This window comes from Denticeps clupeoides, chromosome 4 (assembly GCF_900700375.1).
Source record: "Denticeps clupeoides chromosome 4, fDenClu1.1, whole genome shotgun sequence".
NCBI classification, from domain to species: domain Eukaryota; kingdom Metazoa; phylum Chordata; class Actinopteri; order Clupeiformes; family Denticipitidae; genus Denticeps; species Denticeps clupeoides.
In genome coordinates, this window is record NC_041710.1 from 566706 (window position 1) to 583769 (window position 17064).

The 17064-nt window shown below is 46.0% G+C and overlaps 1 protein-coding gene across 1 annotated transcript; it reads right to left on the reverse strand.

The window, feature by feature from the left end:
• Window positions 1-712: 712 nt before the first annotated feature.
• LOC114788269 (tyrosine-protein kinase JAK1-like) lies at window positions 713-16822 on the reverse strand. The gene is made up of 24 exons (XM_028976654.1): window positions 16636-16822; window positions 15890-16105; window positions 15363-15483; window positions 15155-15284; window positions 14920-15086; window positions 13241-13562; window positions 12161-12337; window positions 11922-12079; window positions 10445-10559; window positions 10146-10365; window positions 9470-9564; window positions 9221-9370; window positions 9049-9136; window positions 8297-8424; window positions 6755-6887; window positions 5208-5359; window positions 4990-5140; window positions 4644-4738; window positions 4321-4513; window positions 4121-4245; window positions 2272-2444; window positions 2072-2189; window positions 1798-1908; window positions 713-1472 (listed from the first exon to the last, which is right to left on the reverse strand). Exons 2-24 carry the CDS (start codon window positions 16074-16076, stop codon window positions 1365-1367), a joined length of 3417 nt encoding a protein of 1138 aa, XP_028832487.1. The 5' UTR covers window positions 16077-16105; window positions 16636-16822; the 3' UTR covers window positions 713-1364.
• Between the last annotated feature and the right edge of the window lie 242 nt (window positions 16823-17064).

The window sequence follows — 17064 nt, forward strand, 5'->3', positions numbered from 1 at the left end:
AATAATAAAAACATATTATATGTAATAAAGGGAGAGCAGCAGCCTGTAGGCATGACTGGCAGCAGCAACAACAAGAACATTTATTTCTTATGGTGTCAGTGCAGGGTTTGTGTTGATTTGTCCAAGAAGAGCAAAAGTCCTACAGTTGTAGTTGTGGAGAAGTCCAAAGTGTAGTATAGAGCATCTGTCCATGTTTGGAGGTCCTGGACAGTGGGTTTTAGTCCAGTGTCATGGTGTACATTACATGTCCATTATGATGCTACTGGTCCATTTGAAGATCCCTGAAGCTTTAGCGGTTACGGTGGTGGTGGCTGTGGAGACCCTCCGATTCATTTCATTTTAAGTCGTCCAGTCAGCAGCTCATTGCCAGGGACTCGGATTCATCTGCTGGTCTCTTCACTGGACTCTGGAGGTGGTCTGTGCACTTGATTCAGTGGCTTCGGAGAGAACAAACAGAAGCAGCGGCAGACGGTGGCATCGTACGACTGGTACTTAAATATGTGGCTATATGGTGGCATATTTGTGCAACAGTGGCCAGGTACCCTAACCAGGACAGCCTAACTAAGCTCTGTCATTCTGGAGGATTAAAATGCCCTCCCGTCAGGTGTAGCTCGAGGTCCCATTCTGTATTGTGTATTCATGTATTCTGAAGCAATTCAGCAATTTCATTTAGCAGTTTAAACACCAATCAAACACACCAACTAACAGGTGGTCCTATAAGAATAACTTTTATTTAAAATAAAGTGATAAAAGTATAAAGGAAGACCAATAATTTGCTTGGTTAATTCTTCAAAAATACACAGAACGAATACAAAATTTCATCCGTGGGGCATGTGACAACCCCAGCTTCATAGTCATCAACTTCAAATTCAAAATTCCCCTGCAAGTCTAACACACCCAATCATTTACAACATTGGGCAAGGATGAAAAGAACTAAAAATACAAATCAGAATAAAGTGCATGTAGTAAACAGAGACAGTATTCCACTGGCATAAAGAGAGTTATTGGGCACCTTCGAAGATAAATATGCAATTATGGATTCAAATAGACAGGCTTCAGCTTGATATAGTTTTGTTTGGTACAAATAACATTTTCTATAAAAACTAGAACTGTTGAGGCTGCTTTTTATACACATGCATGAGTTAAACTTCCCAGTTAACGTTGACGAGCAAATGCAAGTGGAACAAAAGCCTGAATTATTGATTAAAAAAAGAAACATTTCTCATCTTCCCAGACGCGTAAAAGCGATTTCCGGAGAAAACACAGAACTAACATTGCATAGGAGTTGTCGTTTGTAATGAAAGAGAATAACCCTGGAGCTGATAATGTCTCCATTTTATAGTCCTGTGTTGTGGGACAGAAAGTTAAATGTCTGCATGTGACAGGAGCTCCTGAAACACGTCAATAAGGCTCTGAAAGGTGATCCGCTTCTCGGGATGGCTCTCCCAGCATCGACTCATCTGCTGGTAGATCTACAAGCAACACACAACAAACACGCATCCAGAAATGAACCAAGGTGCAGGGGGGGCCTAGCTGTTACGGAAGCGGAATAGTAACCAAAAGGTTGCGGGTTCGAACCCCAAAACCCCCAAGATGGACTTTACAATGTTTATAGGCAAATAATGTGAAATCACAATTAATTGATATTATTACACTATACATAATATTATTAATAAATGATAATATTACAATGACACTGTCTAATTAGACATTTTCATTTATACATTGTGTCAGAAAATAACTGAAAATACGAGACTCTGGGTTAAACTGAGTTTGATGTCTAAAGGGCATACATACCATTTCTGGACAATCTGGTGGACATGGTAACCGCTGACCATGGTCCAGTGCGGTGACCAGTCTGGTGACGGTCATCTGGCCATGTCCTGGGCCAATTATCTCCTTGAATTTCTGGTCAATATATTGAACACGTACACATATTTATGTATGTATATATAAATGCATGATCACAGCATTTCAATACACTGTATACTGTATATACTGTTGTACTGACAAAAATCTCTCTTGAATCTTGAAAAGATTTTGTGAGGTTTCTCAGCAGGGAAGGATTTACCTCTGGCGGGCTGGATTTGGTCTCACAGTAGGTCATGAGTTCATACAGCGTGACCCCAAAGGACCATACGTCGGACGCTCTGTAAAACTTGCAGTGCACAAGGCATTCTGGGGCATACCTGTTAACCAGAAAAATCCACAACAAAACTGTAACCTTGTGTGTTGATCTGCAGGGCTTTCTGTCCTGGCACTGAGGCTCACCAGTAGACAGGACTGGCCTGTTCCTCCTTCACTGTGTAGTATCCATCATTGTCTTCGATGCTCTTGGTCAGGCCAAAGTCGCCAATCTTCACCAGGTTTTCATTTTCTACCAGCACGTTGCGAGCTGCCAGATCCCTGTGGATGTAGTTGTGAGCTCCCAGGTAATCCATTCCCTGAAGGCCCAACGGGACACGGGACACACCACAGAGAGGGAAAATGACACATGAATTCTGAACATTCAGATCATCAAGCTTTAATTGAACTGTTCTATGTGCAGAGGTAACACTGTGCATTTTTAGAGGCGCCATGTTTATAATTTCGATCATTTAAACTCATTAATAACTCATGAATTTGATGGCAGCTAAGTCCAGAGGTCATGAGAAATAAAATAAAGAAATGTACCAATCCCCCTGTCTGCAGACCGCTAATAAACATCTCACTCCTTGTAACCTTAGATCCTGGTTCTTTTAAAAAGATGTATGTTCTGCAAATGCAAAAATAAAGTGAAAAACTGAGGGTGGTATTAACCTAGTGAATAACACACTCGCCTAAGAACCAGAAGACCACAAAATCACAGGTTCAAACTCCACTATTACAGGTGTTTTTGGTGGCCTGTGTATCTTAGTCACGTCCAGACTCATTTTATTCTAGTTTCAGTTTCAGTTGACTAAACGTCTGAGTATTTTAGTCTTATTTTAGTCAGAATTATCCATGAATATTTCAGTCTAATTTTGGTAAATGGAAATTGTATTTTAGTCTCTTTTTTTGTAATGCAATTCTATTGAACCAAGTCAATATAGAACAAGTACCTGGTAGAACAGACAAAAACAAAATTTTCTTTCAGTCAAACCCATTTCATAATTAAAACAAGTTTATCGTATTATTATATAATTTATTACATTATAGCCTCAAGAATCCTCGACATCCATTCCAGTGGCCACATTTCTCCCCGTGTTTTTCAACACACACTCTGTTTTCTATTCCACTTCATTGTAAAGAAAGTGTCCAAAGACATCTTATAACCCACCACCATATATCTATAACCCACCACCAAATATCTATTGTCACGTGTGATACACTGCAGCACAGCACACAGTGCACACACTGAAATTTGTCCTCTGTATTTAACCATCACCCTGAGTGAGCAGTGGGCAGCCATGACAGGCGCCCGGGGAGCAGTGTGTGGGGACGGTGCTTTGCTCAGTGGCACCTTGGTGGTTCGAGATTCGAACCGGCAACCTTACTGCTAGGCCACCACTGCCCCCAAATGAAGGTAACGCTGGGATATGAACCCAGGATCTCCTAACCTACCACCACATATCTATAGACCCACCACCATGAATCTATAATCCACCACCATATAACCCGCCACCATTTATCTATAACTCACCACTATAAATCTATAGTCCACCAGCACATATATCTATAACCCACCACAAGCATCCAGAAATATAAATAATGCACAAACAGGGTTTGAGGAAGTGACGTCATCTGTGCGACCGAATGGTAGACACAAGAAAACAGAAATAGTGCATAATAACGCAATTAAACGATTTTTGTCAGTGACATTTTAGTGTTCTTGAAATCATATTTAGTCTTGCTTTGATTCATCAACAACATTACTTATTTACATGATTATGTCATATATTATGTCATAGTTATTGTCATTTACGCATCATCTCATTTTTGTCATGTCATAAACATAAAAATATTTCGTCAACTATTAGTTGATGAAAACAACACTAGCTACTACTGTTGTGTCCCTGAACAAGACACTAAACCCTGAGTGTGTCCAGGGGGACTGTCCCTGTAACTACTGGTTGTACTGAAATGCTTTGCTGATGCACACCTGGCAGATCTGTAGTGCGTAGAGCAGAAGTCTCTTCATACTGATCTGAGCCTTGTTCCGTGGAAGATAGTCCTTCAGACTTCCCAATGGCAGGTACTCCATTATAAGTTTTATTGTCCTGCCACCTAAGTAACATATTCTGTTATTAGTGAGTAGAATCAGTGAATGGCGTCTGACCATCAAGTTGACTTCCATCTCACCTTCCTCGTGGCACACGCCTTTATACTTGACAATGTTTTCATGGAAGAGCTCTCGCATCGTGTCGATCTCCCGCTTCAGGTTGCTGTTCTGCATGCTGTCGTTCTCGGACTTGAGGAACTTGACTGCCACGAGCTCCCCGGTCCTGTCCCCACGCGGATCGTACAAACACAGCTCCACCTTCCCAAAGTAGCCCTGCCAGCAGAACAAGCCAACAGGTCTGCAGGCTGGACAAAAAAACTGAACTGCTGTCCTCTTTATTTTTAACCAGCGAGATCAGGAGGAAGATTATTTATTTTAGCGACCTTCTCAACTCAGATAGTACCTCTCCCAGCTCCCTGATTTTCCTGAGGAATCGCTTCTCAAATAAGGTGGGGTCAATTTCCACGGTTGGCATCACGTCTGGTACCATCTGTGGGTCTATAAGCAACATGGGTACATCAGTTCAAGTTTTACTGTCATTTCAGCTACGTACATGTTAGGTGGCACATAGTGAAAGTTTCTCCGTAACCTGGTGCTGCATGTAACGTTTAAACATGGACAAACCGAGCTACATAAAATGCATGTTAAACAAAACCTGTAGACAGACAGCACTGAAACAAGTCAAAAGAAATAGTGCAAATCCTGCTGCAGTAGACATAAAGGAGTGAGTGTGTGGACAGTTGTCTTACTTTGCTCCTCTATCTTCACCAGGTCCCGGACGATTGCTCTGAAGAAAGGCCTCGTCCTGGGGTCGTAGTTCATGCACTGCGTCATCAGGTCGGCCAGTTCGCTGCTCTCCGGCGTCACCAGTGCAGTCCTGGTTTTGTAGAAGCACTCCTTCTGCTCAGGGGAAGGACAGGATGAGTCCCACCACAGCTCCCGCCAAATTCAGCACTACAACCCCTACCTCGATGAGGGTCTTGTCTCTGAGGGGTGCTTCTCCATCGTGGCAGATCTCCCACAGCGTAACACCAAAGCCCCATTTATCTGCCGCCACGCCCATCACCTGCTGGTTCTCAACACACTCGGGTGCGATCCACGGGATCCGGTCCACACACTCTGCGGTGGAGACAATCCACAGACTCCGTTATGGAACGCCATTACGTGTCTTCCTGACAGGTAACAGTGTGTTCCGAACACTGCTGCTAACTGGAACTGGAACCTCCTTCTTCCTCCTGGTACCACTGGATTCCATTCAAGCAGCACTGGAAACCCAACTAGACCTAAACCCTCCAGTACCAGAGCGATGGGGTTCCAGTACTGCCCAAAAGTGACATTTCTACTGGTGTACAACGTTCTCGAACCATGCTGAGTGGTGGCAGTAGTGCTAACTGTTCTGAGTGGTGACCTAGCGGTTAAGGAAGCGGCCCCGTAATCAGAAGGTTGCCGGTTCGAATCCTGACCCGCCAAGGTGCCACCGAGCACAGCACCGTCCCCACACACGTGTCATGGTGCTCACCAAGGATGATGGTTAAATACAGAGGACACGTTTCACCGTGTCACCGTGTGCTGTGCTGCAGTGTTTCACAATGACAATCACTTCACTTTCACTTTCAAGTGCAGGGCTGTCAACTCTGGACCAGAGTTTCACTGTTGTCCTGTGTAATGTCCCCTAATCGTTTTCACCAGTGTCAAATGTATAAAGCTACCCTGTCCGCCGTGAGGTCTTAGAAGTTATGTTCCATGTTCACCAGTGTCTCGGATGTCTCCCCTGTCCTGTGCTTCACCATTAAACCCTGGTTTCGTGACATCGCGCGATTGTGTCCTTCCTTCCTCGTCATCTCGTCACCTCCTCGTCATGCCAACATATTTGTGACAAGGGCATGTTCATAAAAACATCAAACACACCGACTACTCTTTTTATCTGATGTCACCCAAGACACAATCTTTAATGAAGGTTTTATGAAGAGAGTTTAAATAGGAGGAGCATGATGACTGAGAGCACTCATATAAAAATGTTACAGTAACGTAACTATTTCAAAAATGTTATGTAACAAATTTAATTTGATTACTTTGGTCAATTATGAATTAATATTCTCAACTGACAACCTTTTTTTACCTTACTAAACATTGACTAATGCCAAACTCCTTTCAATACATGACTTAACATTATATATATATCGTCAATGTAATAAAGATTATATAATAACAGCCACAAGAAGGTCAGACTGTAGGCCTAAATTAACGGTAAGATCATATAGTTATAAAGCTCTGATAAATCAAATATTTAACATTCAAATATGATAATGTGAGGAACATTAAACCTTTAGTTATGCTTCTTGGTGGCACAATACAGCACGCGAGACTTGTCACATTCAACTAACAACGTTTATGTCTCGGGGCTTTTTATAAGAACTCAGTGCTGACTGGCTGACACAAATATTACCACCATGATTATGATTACATGTTTTTGTAATGAAATTACGTAACGGCGTTACATTACGTAACACTTACCCGCTCGGTTCAGCATGGAGCTGGGGACCCCCGGGTCACTCAGCTTGATGAAGGGGACACCATCAGACATGCCCGGCCTAGCCAGCAAGATGTTCTTAGTGCACACAAAGCCGTGGACCAACTTCTTATCCTCCTGTCCGAGGCACAAAGAAATATAGAAAAAAGTCCCATCTGACACCTTTTATTTCTTCACTTCTAGCAAGTCACGTTCTCAGAGCTCATTTCAAAACTAAAATGACACTGAAATAATTTTTCAGATATCCCCGTGCTTTTCCGATTCGTCACGACAAATTCAAATTCAAATTCAAATTCAAATTTTATTTGTCACATACACAGTCATACACGGTATGATGTGCAGTGAAATGCTTTCTGCAACTGCTACAGACCACAGTATTGCAAATGTTGCAAGTAAACAGTGAACCAATATGCAAATATTGCAAACATAACCAAGTATTACACTTTTACGTCTTTAACATAAAATATGTGTAACTGGTAGGGTGAAGGTGTGCAAATGAGTTACAGTTTTTTTTACAATGTTTAAGAAAGAAGAAAGAGCCATAAAAGAAAGAGCAGTAAGGGCAAAGTGATTATGTGCAAAGTGGTTTTGTGCAAAGTGGTTTTGTGCAAAAGAGTCCGGAGTGATTGGAGGTGAAAGTGCTGGAGTTCTATGTACTGTTGTATACTGGCCTCTGATCAGGCTCAGTGTAACTTTACAATACTTTACCGGCTATACAGGGCTGGTCTCGTGCCGTTATCAGTGTTGTATATCACAGGAAAAAAAACGCACCGATTCTGGAGTTCAGTGAGGTGCATATTTCACGTGTGCTCGATTAACAGGTCAAAATAAGTGTTTTTAAATGCATAGACCACATATATCTAATATCTAATCTAATAAAGTTTGCTTCTATTCTATTCTATTCTATTCTATTCTATTATACGATTCAAGTCGTTATTCAATATAATGATCACCAAATAAAAATGTATATTGTGAATACCCATTAAAAACTCTGCATCAGTTCTCAATATTGTTGAGCACTCATTAACTCACTCGGTAATTTTTCACACTGTCTGTGCCCAAAATATAAAGGTGGCCTGAAGCCACAGTCTCTGAGCAAGACTCGGTGTCTCCAGGAGGACTGTCCCTGTCACTACTGACTGTAAGTTGTGGTGGATAAGGCTTGTAGAAGTAAATATATGATCGTTTTCATAGTTATCATTAGCAGAGTAATTAATGACATTTCACTAAATATTTACGTCACAAAATTGACATAAAATGAATTGATTTACACAGTAAATTAATATTAGACATTAGACCTGCATTAAAATCACTGTACTTTTACCTTTGATATTTAGGTTCATTTGAAGGCTAATACTTTGGTACTTTTGCACCAATAGAAATTTACCTTGGGTAACTCCACTTTTCCTCAAGTACGTAGTTTGTGTACTTCGTCCACCACTGCTGGTGACCATCTACACAGATCTCCACGTCTGCTAATGTGAATGGTGTGAACGGTGTGGGTGCGGAACACGCAGCCGTCTCACCAGGTAGCTGAGGGCGCTGGCCAGCTGCTTGGCCACCTGGAACTTCCAGGACGGGCACAGGCTGGAGTGGTTCACCCGCATGAAGACGTCCAGGGGGCCGTGCTGCAGGAACTCCTCCACCATTATAACTGTGACATCACAAAGGCATGGGCGTGGCTTTAACTTGGGACAAATCTGATTGGTGAGGCACCCGTTAAGACCCCCAAGCACCCGGTTGGCTGCCGTGAAGAACAGCAAATAGCTCTGCCCACGCTCCGCCCGTTTGCGCAATTACCACCACACCCGGCGTTGCTGCAGCTGCCTCTCTGACACCCCAGGAGGTCACCAACGCACCGGTCTTACTGACTGTCTCCAGTCTGACATGAACCGATGGTAGCCGAGCCTGGGGTTGCGAAATGACCGCAGTCGATTCCCATTCCACCTCCCCGCCAGCAGGGGGCCATCTTGAATCCTCCTGTTTCGCCTGCTTTACCTAACTATTCTTCTGGTTTTGCCGTTTGGATATCGCTGCCCACCAGCGCTGCTCCTGCTTCATCCCTTTCGTCTCTGGACCCTACATGAAGACGGGGGAGAGCACCAGCTCGCTATTCCATTAAACCCACCGCGTGCTTCCACCTCCTCCCAGGCCTCCTGCCCCAGTACCTCCCCAGCCTCTCATGCCACGCCCGGTCATGCGCCTCCGGGCCCTCCCCCTGACAGATGGATTCAAATCGCAGTTTTGGCTGAAATTCGGCAGGTTGTTGAACACTCACTCTCTTGGTTCCGGAGACAGAGGCCGTACAGCAGTGTGATGTGTTTGTGGGACACGCGATGCATCATGCTGACCATCTCCAAGTAGGGCTGCAGAACATTCCACAAAGATATCAGCTGATGAAAGAGAGCAGAAGACCAAAAAAACCAACAGAGACGCTGCTGTCCACTCACAGAGATGTCTTGCTGTCCAGCACCCAACACCTTTAGGACCACCTGCAATTCCTCGGTGTCACTGTCATCTTCGACATAGTCATCCTCGCTCCACAACTTCAGCACTCCAGCATAGATGTTGGTCCGCGTCCCACGTCCCATGTGATCCTTCTGCGCGAGGAGAGCCCAGAAACATTTGATGAAGTCCCATCCTCTCCATAGAGCTTGCTACGGTATGAACGTTCCACTTTTGAAAGAAACGGGAGTTACCTGGATCAGGTTTTCTTTGCGGATCCTGACAAAGCCACCATGGGGGTTGGATGCTTCCACTTTTCCTCTAGTTGCAACCAACAGGTTGGAGATCTCTAAGGGACGAAGGAGACGGAGAGAGAGTGAGTGAGTCTGACCCTTTACTGATAAAAAAAATATCAAAAATGAACAGAATGTGAAAAGGGGAGCCTATGGAGATATTAAAGTCTAAAAGATGGCCACTTCTGTGTGTTTATGGCTATTTCTAAAATGTGTCCAATATCAGATTTTTCGCATCCTAACGGCTGTACATGGGCCAGTGGTGGCCTAGCGGTTAAGGAAGCGGTTCGAATCCCGATCCGCCAAGTTGCCACTGAGGTGCCACTGAGCAAAGCACCGTCCCCGGGCGCCTGTCATGGTGCCCACTGCTCACCAAGGGTGATGGGTTAAATGCAGAGGACACATTTCACTGTGTGCACCGTGAACTTTCACTTTCATTCATAAAAGACATGGCACGCCACGCTATCTGGGTGACACCAAAGTAGCCCTCCGCTTGATCGCTTAGCAACGCTCTGACACGGTGGCTGGACGCGGCGAGAATTATTACAAAAAAGCACACAACACCAAACCACGACCTGACGGCGAACAGAAACGTACAGGCCGGTATTTACAGTATTTACAGTAGGTCTGAATTCACCTCTGGGCTGCGGTGGACATGCCAGGCTGAGCCGCAGGGTGACCCGGTCTGAGCGCAGGCAATGTCCCAGCAGCTCTTCCATCAGCTCCCGCAGCGAATCGCAACTGATGTCGGTGCCACAGAGGTGGTACGCCCCAGGCGCATCCTCGGAACCTTCGGGGTTCTTCTCTACGAGGAAGTTCTTGATGGTTGTGGTCTCCGCCAAACCAAACTGGTCCAGCTGCGGCAGGAAGGGACAGTCAGAAACGCGTCTCAACGTGACCGGACATGGGCGTGAGATGTTGGAGTGGACGCGTCACCTCGTTACAGATGACGGTGAGCAGGATTTGGTCGTAGTCGCTGCTGCTGGCCCGCAGCAGGTACAGGCCCTCTGTGTTGCCCTCCTGGCGGAGTTTATGGACGGCGTAATCAGTGCTGAGCGAGGGAAAAAAAGACCATTAATCCCATCCCAAAAGGATTTAACCGTATGAGACGTGACCAAGCGAAGTAGTAAGTAAATCGTCAGATATTCACACTCCTTAATTCAGCTGAAATGTACAGAATACGCTTTGTCACGTTATCCCGAGTCCCGTGCCTGGACGTTTGGTGTGGCTGTTTCTGTGTTCCTGTTTCTTTTCTGCCAGCTCCACCTATATAGATGGTGTTCAGGAGGTCTCCAAGGTCTGCTCGGCCAGTACTCTTTCGGGAGGTTGTCACGACTACGGACTTACGGGGGAAGGAAGCGCAGAGGTGTGACATGCTGGGAACGGGGTTTTATTATGAAATAAACAATGGCGCGGTGGCCAAGAACGGGAAATAAAAGGAGAACAACTAAAACAAACCCGCAGGCGTGTGGCGATTGCCAGAACTGAAAATACACTAACACACAACAGTGCACTCACAACAGTCCACGAAAATGCCGTCCCTTCCGAAGGGGACGCTGTCAGGATTGGCCACCGGTGATGAGCCCAGCTGCAGTCAATCCTGACACTCATGTTGTTAACTTGTTAGCTTCGTGTGTGTTGACGTGCCCTTTTTGTTCACGCTGGTGTATGTTTGAGTTATACGCTCTGGAGAACCCCTTCCTTTACGCTACTGTGATTCTGGTTTGATGTGCCGAGTCCGGTGTTGTATCGTATGTTAGACCGCTGTAAATAAAAGGGGTAGTAGTGGCCTAGCGGGTAACACACTCACCTGTGAACCAGAAGACCCAGGTTCAAACCCCACTTACTACCATTGTGTCCCTGAGCAGGACACTTAACCCTGAGTGTCTCCAGGGGGGACTGTCCCTGTAACTACTGGGTAGTAGTGGCCTGGCGGGTAACACACTCACCTGTGAACCAGAAGACCCAGGTTCAAACCCCACTTACTACCATTGTGTCCCTGAGCAAGACACTTAACCCTGAGTGTCTCCAGGGGGGACTGTCCCTGTAACTACTGGGTAGTAGTGGCCTGGCGGGTAACACACTCACCTGTGAACCAGAAGACCCAGGTTCAAACCCCACTTACTACCATTGTGTCCCTGAGCAGGACACTTAACCCTGAGTGTCTCCAGGGGGGGACTGTCCCTGTAACTACTGACTGTAAGTCGCTCTGGATAAGGGCGTCTGGTAAATACTGTAAATGTAAATGTACAGTGGACTGATGTTGCAGAATGTGATCCCCCTTCTGAGCCTTCTTCTCAAGTCCACACTCATATGAATTTTTCTTCTTGAGATCTCAAGATAAGATATCAAGATAAAAATGCATATATATACTTATTTTTTCTAGGTCCACCATATGGCCAAATCCACCCACCTGATTGGACCGTGGCAACCCTCCCGAATGTTCCGCTCCACAGAGGGAGGGGCCACATCCCCACACAAGAAGTGATGCGCGTCTACCGTGAGGCGGAAATAGCCGTCCACCAGGGTGGTGAAGGACAGCGCCTTCTCGTGCTTTTCCAGATCCAGTATCTGCGCGTGGAGCAGAAGAAGGCATTAGACCCGTAAACGTGAAGAAACACTGTCGCACACGGACAGAACCGGGCCGCCCACCATCTGCTTGTTGTCCTGCTTGTGAATGGTGACCACAGACTTTCGGACGACAATGTTTGTGATCTCAGAGAAGTTACAGATGGTTGTCCAGGACTGAGCATCACTGGCGTTTACCGGTTTGCCTCCTCTGTCTGGCGTTCTCTTCTTGGGCTTCGCCTTCAAGTTCAGAGCCGAGTCCTACAGGAGAACATTAAAAATCGTTATTGTCATACGTGCCAATCATACATACGACATGCAGAACGGAGGGAAATCGGAGGGAGGAGACGCCCTGCCGTGTGACGTATTGACAGAAGGGGTTTAAATGTTTGGAACTAGACGTAATGAAGGTGGTGGTGGGTACGGCACCCACCTATAAACCAGAAGCCCACAGAGTCCCAGGTTCAAACCCCACTTACTACCATGGTGTCCCTGAGCAGGACACTTAACCCTGAGTGTCTCCAGGGGGGGACTGTCCCTGTAAATACTGATTGTAAGTCACTCTGGATAAGGACGTCTGGTCAATTTAATCAAATGCTTATATAGACATTAACAACATATTTTACACAGTTATTATAACATTATTTCAAGAAACCGTGACTAAAACCTGAAGAAAGAGACTAAAAGTTGACCTATCAGGACGTTTGAAGTGCTGATAACCTGCCGTTGGTAGTGGGCGTGGTCACGTTCGTGGGGTATTAGGAGGGTATAAAACGAAGGGAAACGGAGGCGAGATGGACGCTGTGCTACACCTTGGCGTGGAGGGGGGGTTTTAAATCATCCAGGATGAGGAAGTAGGGTGTGTGAGAGCTGTCAATCAGGCCTACAGGCGTCTTCCCTTTTAAACACTCTTTATAAAAACCTGATTAAAGGTCATCTTCTGGGTGCCGGATTTAATTACACGCCTACGAAAAGTGACGGGTGGCCAGTTACATACAGCTAACTAGCAATCTTTATTAATCTTTATTACTCTTTATAAATCCTAGCGACATATGCGAACATGGCCCCACACGCCCTGCCTTTCACACGGTCATGAAAACATGGCCCACGTGGACAAAGTACCGGATCTGGTGCCATGTGAGTGTGTGAAAGCTCCTGCCATACCTCAGAGGGCTTCAGGCGCCACCGGATGCCGAGCATTCCAGACACCAGCAGCTGGTTCTGGGCCGGCTGACCGCAGGCCTCGCTGTCGAACAGCTTGAGCGAAACGGGCTCGAACAGCTCGCAGCCGAAGTCCTGGGTTAGGGTCTCCAGCGTGGAGATGTACTTGATCTTCAGGTCATCCAGGCTGACGCCCCGCACCTTCACCGTCTTGTCGTTGAACGCGCTCAGGAACTTGTTGAAGATGTTGCTGATGCGCACGCGGGTCAGGATGTTGCACTGGCGGATGGTCTGGTTCAGGCTCTCGGGGATGTGCCTCTTGTACCTGGCAGCCCAAAGAACATGGAGTTTCGGCCCATTTACAGATAACGGTGGAGTCCAAAAAAACCTTAATCTGTTTTCTCGGGTCTTCTGTTAAAGTCCCAGACCATTTCACTTCACTTTGACACAGTGTCCATTATAACGTCCAGTTTATCACAGAGTCCCCCTGTTAGACACAGACAGTGTTAAATTCACCCTAGTTAGGCTGTCCTAGTTAGGGTACCGGGCCACTGAAGCACCAATATACCACTATTACCACATATTTCAGTATCGGTCGTACAGTGCAACCGTCTGCCGCTGCTTCTGCTTGTTTACTCCGAGACATAAAGCGCAGAGACCACGGCAGAGTCCGGTGAAGAGACCAGCAGATAAATCCTGGTTCCTGACGAAACGAGGACTCAGCATGAAACGAACCAGAGGGTCACCACAGCAACAACTACAGCTTCAGGGATCTTCAGATGGACCAGCAGCATCGTAATGGACACGTAATGTACACCATGACACTGGACTACACTCTGGACTTCTTCAACCCTACAACTGTAGGACTTTTTTTTTTTCTCTTATTGGACAAACCACCTCCAACCCTGCACTGGAGGTCCACTTGCAGGCTCACTCTACCCTGGAAGGACGCCCCTCTCTGTATCAACCACAACAACAACATTTATTTCTTATATCGCCCAAAATCACATACAGTATGTCTCAATGGGCTTTGACAGGCCCTACAGTTGACTCCTGTATCGCTCCTTCTCAACGTCTCTTCCCACCTTTTTTTCTCTCTCCAAGGGTTTTTTTGTGTGGAGTTTTTGCTTGTGTGCAGAAGTTTAAAGTTTAAAGTGTAGTGATTGTCACATGTGATACACAGCAGCACAGCACATGGTGCACACAGTGAAATGTGTCCTCTGTATTTAACCCATCACCCTGTGTGAGCAGTGGGCACCATGACAGGCGCCCGGGGAGCAGTGTGTGGGGACGGTGCTTTGCTCAGGGGCACCTCAGTGGCACCTTGGCGGATCGGGATTCGAACCGGCAACCTTCTGTTTACGGGGCCGCTTCCTTAACCGCTAGGCCACCACTGCCCCAAGGGTTGAGTGTTGGGGTGTCAACTGTAGGGTTAGAGCCCATTGAGACGTACTGTATGAGATTTTGGGCTAGATAAGAAATACATTTTGTTGTTGTTGTTGTTAAACGATTAAAAAGATTCCGGCCAAAACATTTACTTTCATTTTTTTGTTTGTGTGTTTGAGGTTCGGCCACCACCAACTTCACATACGAAACAGAAATGACTCCGAAGGCAAAAAGAAACCGTGACGTGACAGGTATGCAAATTCGATGGCTTTAACAGGGCTTTACGCGCGGCGTACCTTCTCCTCCCCACATGCGGGCCCGCCACCGGCTGATCCTGCTCCAGGGCCTCGTGGGTGATGGCCAGCACCGCCATTCCCAGGCACTCGTTCTGGATGTCGTAGCTGTCCTCCGTGTCCCGACCCGGCCGCACGGGGGCCCAGCCTCTCCGGAAGTCGCTCTGGACCTGAGGGCAGATGTAACGTTTCTCAAACGTCCCCACGGTCCCTCGCGGACAAAAACGCGACTCCGTACCTGTGCAAACAGGTACGCCAGGGAGGCGAAGTCCAGGAGAGGGGTCCCCTCTGGGCCCGTGCTTTTCAGGCCGTACCTCCACACACCCTGCAGGCTCTGGTGCGTACCGTGCCAGTTGGTGAAGTAGAACCTGAGGGGTGAAGCGGGTACAAGCGGTAACATCACGCGTCGGGCGTTGGCCGCCGCGGGTTTGAAGGGCCCGTCTTACCTCAGCCGGTAGTGCAACCTCACGCTGGTGTCTTCGGCTTTGAAGGTGTAGTTCGGCGGGTACCAGATCCTCTTGTCTTCGTCACAGAGGGCGTACAGACTATGGCAAAGGGGAGAGATCCCTGCAACAGAAAGAGGACAGCACTCTCGTCTCTCTTCTTCTTTGGTCAAAAATAAATCCAGAAATAGAAATAGAGTGCATGAATACATTCTTATACAGTATTATGCAGTTATAACTGTGTATATCGTATATTATTATATGAGCCTGATTAATATACATGCAGAACCAGACAACCAGGTTTAAAGTCCCAGGTTCAAACCCCACTTACTACCATCGTGTCCCTGAGCAGGACACTTAACCCTGAGTGTCCCCAGGGGGGACTGTCCCTGTAACTACTGGTTGTAAGGCGCTCTGGATAAGGGTGTCTGATAAAAGCCGTAAATATAAATGGAAATAATGCTATTTTTATTATTATTATTATTATTATCAGCAGAAGTCGATGGTTATTTTGTTCATGGAAAACTCACCAAATCTTTTAGCACACTCAGTGCAGAGGTCTTCAGCCTGGAAGCAGCCCTTCACCTTCACCAGCTGCACCTGCTGCAGGCCGTCCGGCCGGTAGAAGTGGACCTCCAGGCCTTTTGGTCCAGGCGGCGTGATGGCCTCGCTCCTGCGCTTCTTCCGCATCTTGGCCAGAAGTCTCCCAAATTCCATGTCTGGTCTCAGCAGTGAACCTGTGTCTCCTGTTCAATTTATTATAGAGTTAAAATGTTTTAAAAAGGCACCAGAGATGCATTCATTCATGACTATGGGCTGTAATGTCGTTAATGTAGTATTTGTATTAAATATATATATATATTATGGTGTTCAAAAGGTTCAGAGCGTCTTACTGTAGGCTAAAGGCCTACCGAAACGAACTGGCTCAAGGTACAAGCTGCGCACCTTACAGCTGATCCAGGATCTGCTGTTTCTGATAAAGCACAGACTAACACGATACGGGAAAAGCTCAGAACTGATCTCAGATCGGTGTGACTGCCAAAAAGACAGCGCTTCCTCAAATCTACGTATGATAAACTTCGACGTTTAAAAACGTTACTAGAACGAACATGCTGATAAATCCGACATGTAAATGTTTAAAACTGTGGATCGGCGGTGTCAACAGACAGGATCAAGAGATTAAAAGCAATATATAACATTTATATATAAGAGCAGAATATTTCAGCTAGGTAATTACACGTCAGTTCAGCGTCAAATAAAAAGTGAAGACACTGACCTATTCGCACTTTCCGTCCATCGACACGGGTTGAAAAGCCTCGCGTTCTCCCTCCACGTTAATTTTCTAGAATAATCGACTTGACGCCTATATTGACGATATAAATCATTACATCGCTCTACTCTAATCGGTTAGACAGTTTCGTGTCCAGGCGCTTCCTGCAAATTTTTCATCGTGTCAATTCCCGTAAACGCTGTGCGTGAGAACACGCCCCTCTTTGCTCATTGGTTGATCGGAGTGTCAATCAATCAAATGGACCCAAAAGCACCAAAAGCCACAGGTTTCTTACAAAAGACAAATAAAATTTGCGTTTATCATTTTAGATTTATTTATAAATGTTGTTGCTTATTTTTCTCCTAGTGCCGAAAACATACAAAATATTATTTTAGATATATTACTTTTGATACTGTGCTGTTTTGTTAGTTGTTC

What these genes read in the sequence shown, in the direction of transcription:
- LOC114788269 (XM_028976654.1), bottom strand. Translation starts at nt 16,076, where the DNA reads ATGGAATTTGGGAGACTTCTGGCCAAGATGCGGAAGAAGCGCAGGAGC. An exon ending in GGCGCCTGAAGCCCTCTGAG is followed by an intron (nt 12,338 to 13,240) that starts GTATGGCAGGAG and finishes GTTCTCCTGTAG; the next exon opens with GACTCGGCTCTGAACTTGAA. An exon ending in GGTTGCCACGGTCCAATCAG is followed by an intron (nt 10,560 to 11,921) that starts GTGGGTGGATTT and finishes TCCCTCGCTCAG; the next exon opens with CACTGATTACGCCGTCCATA.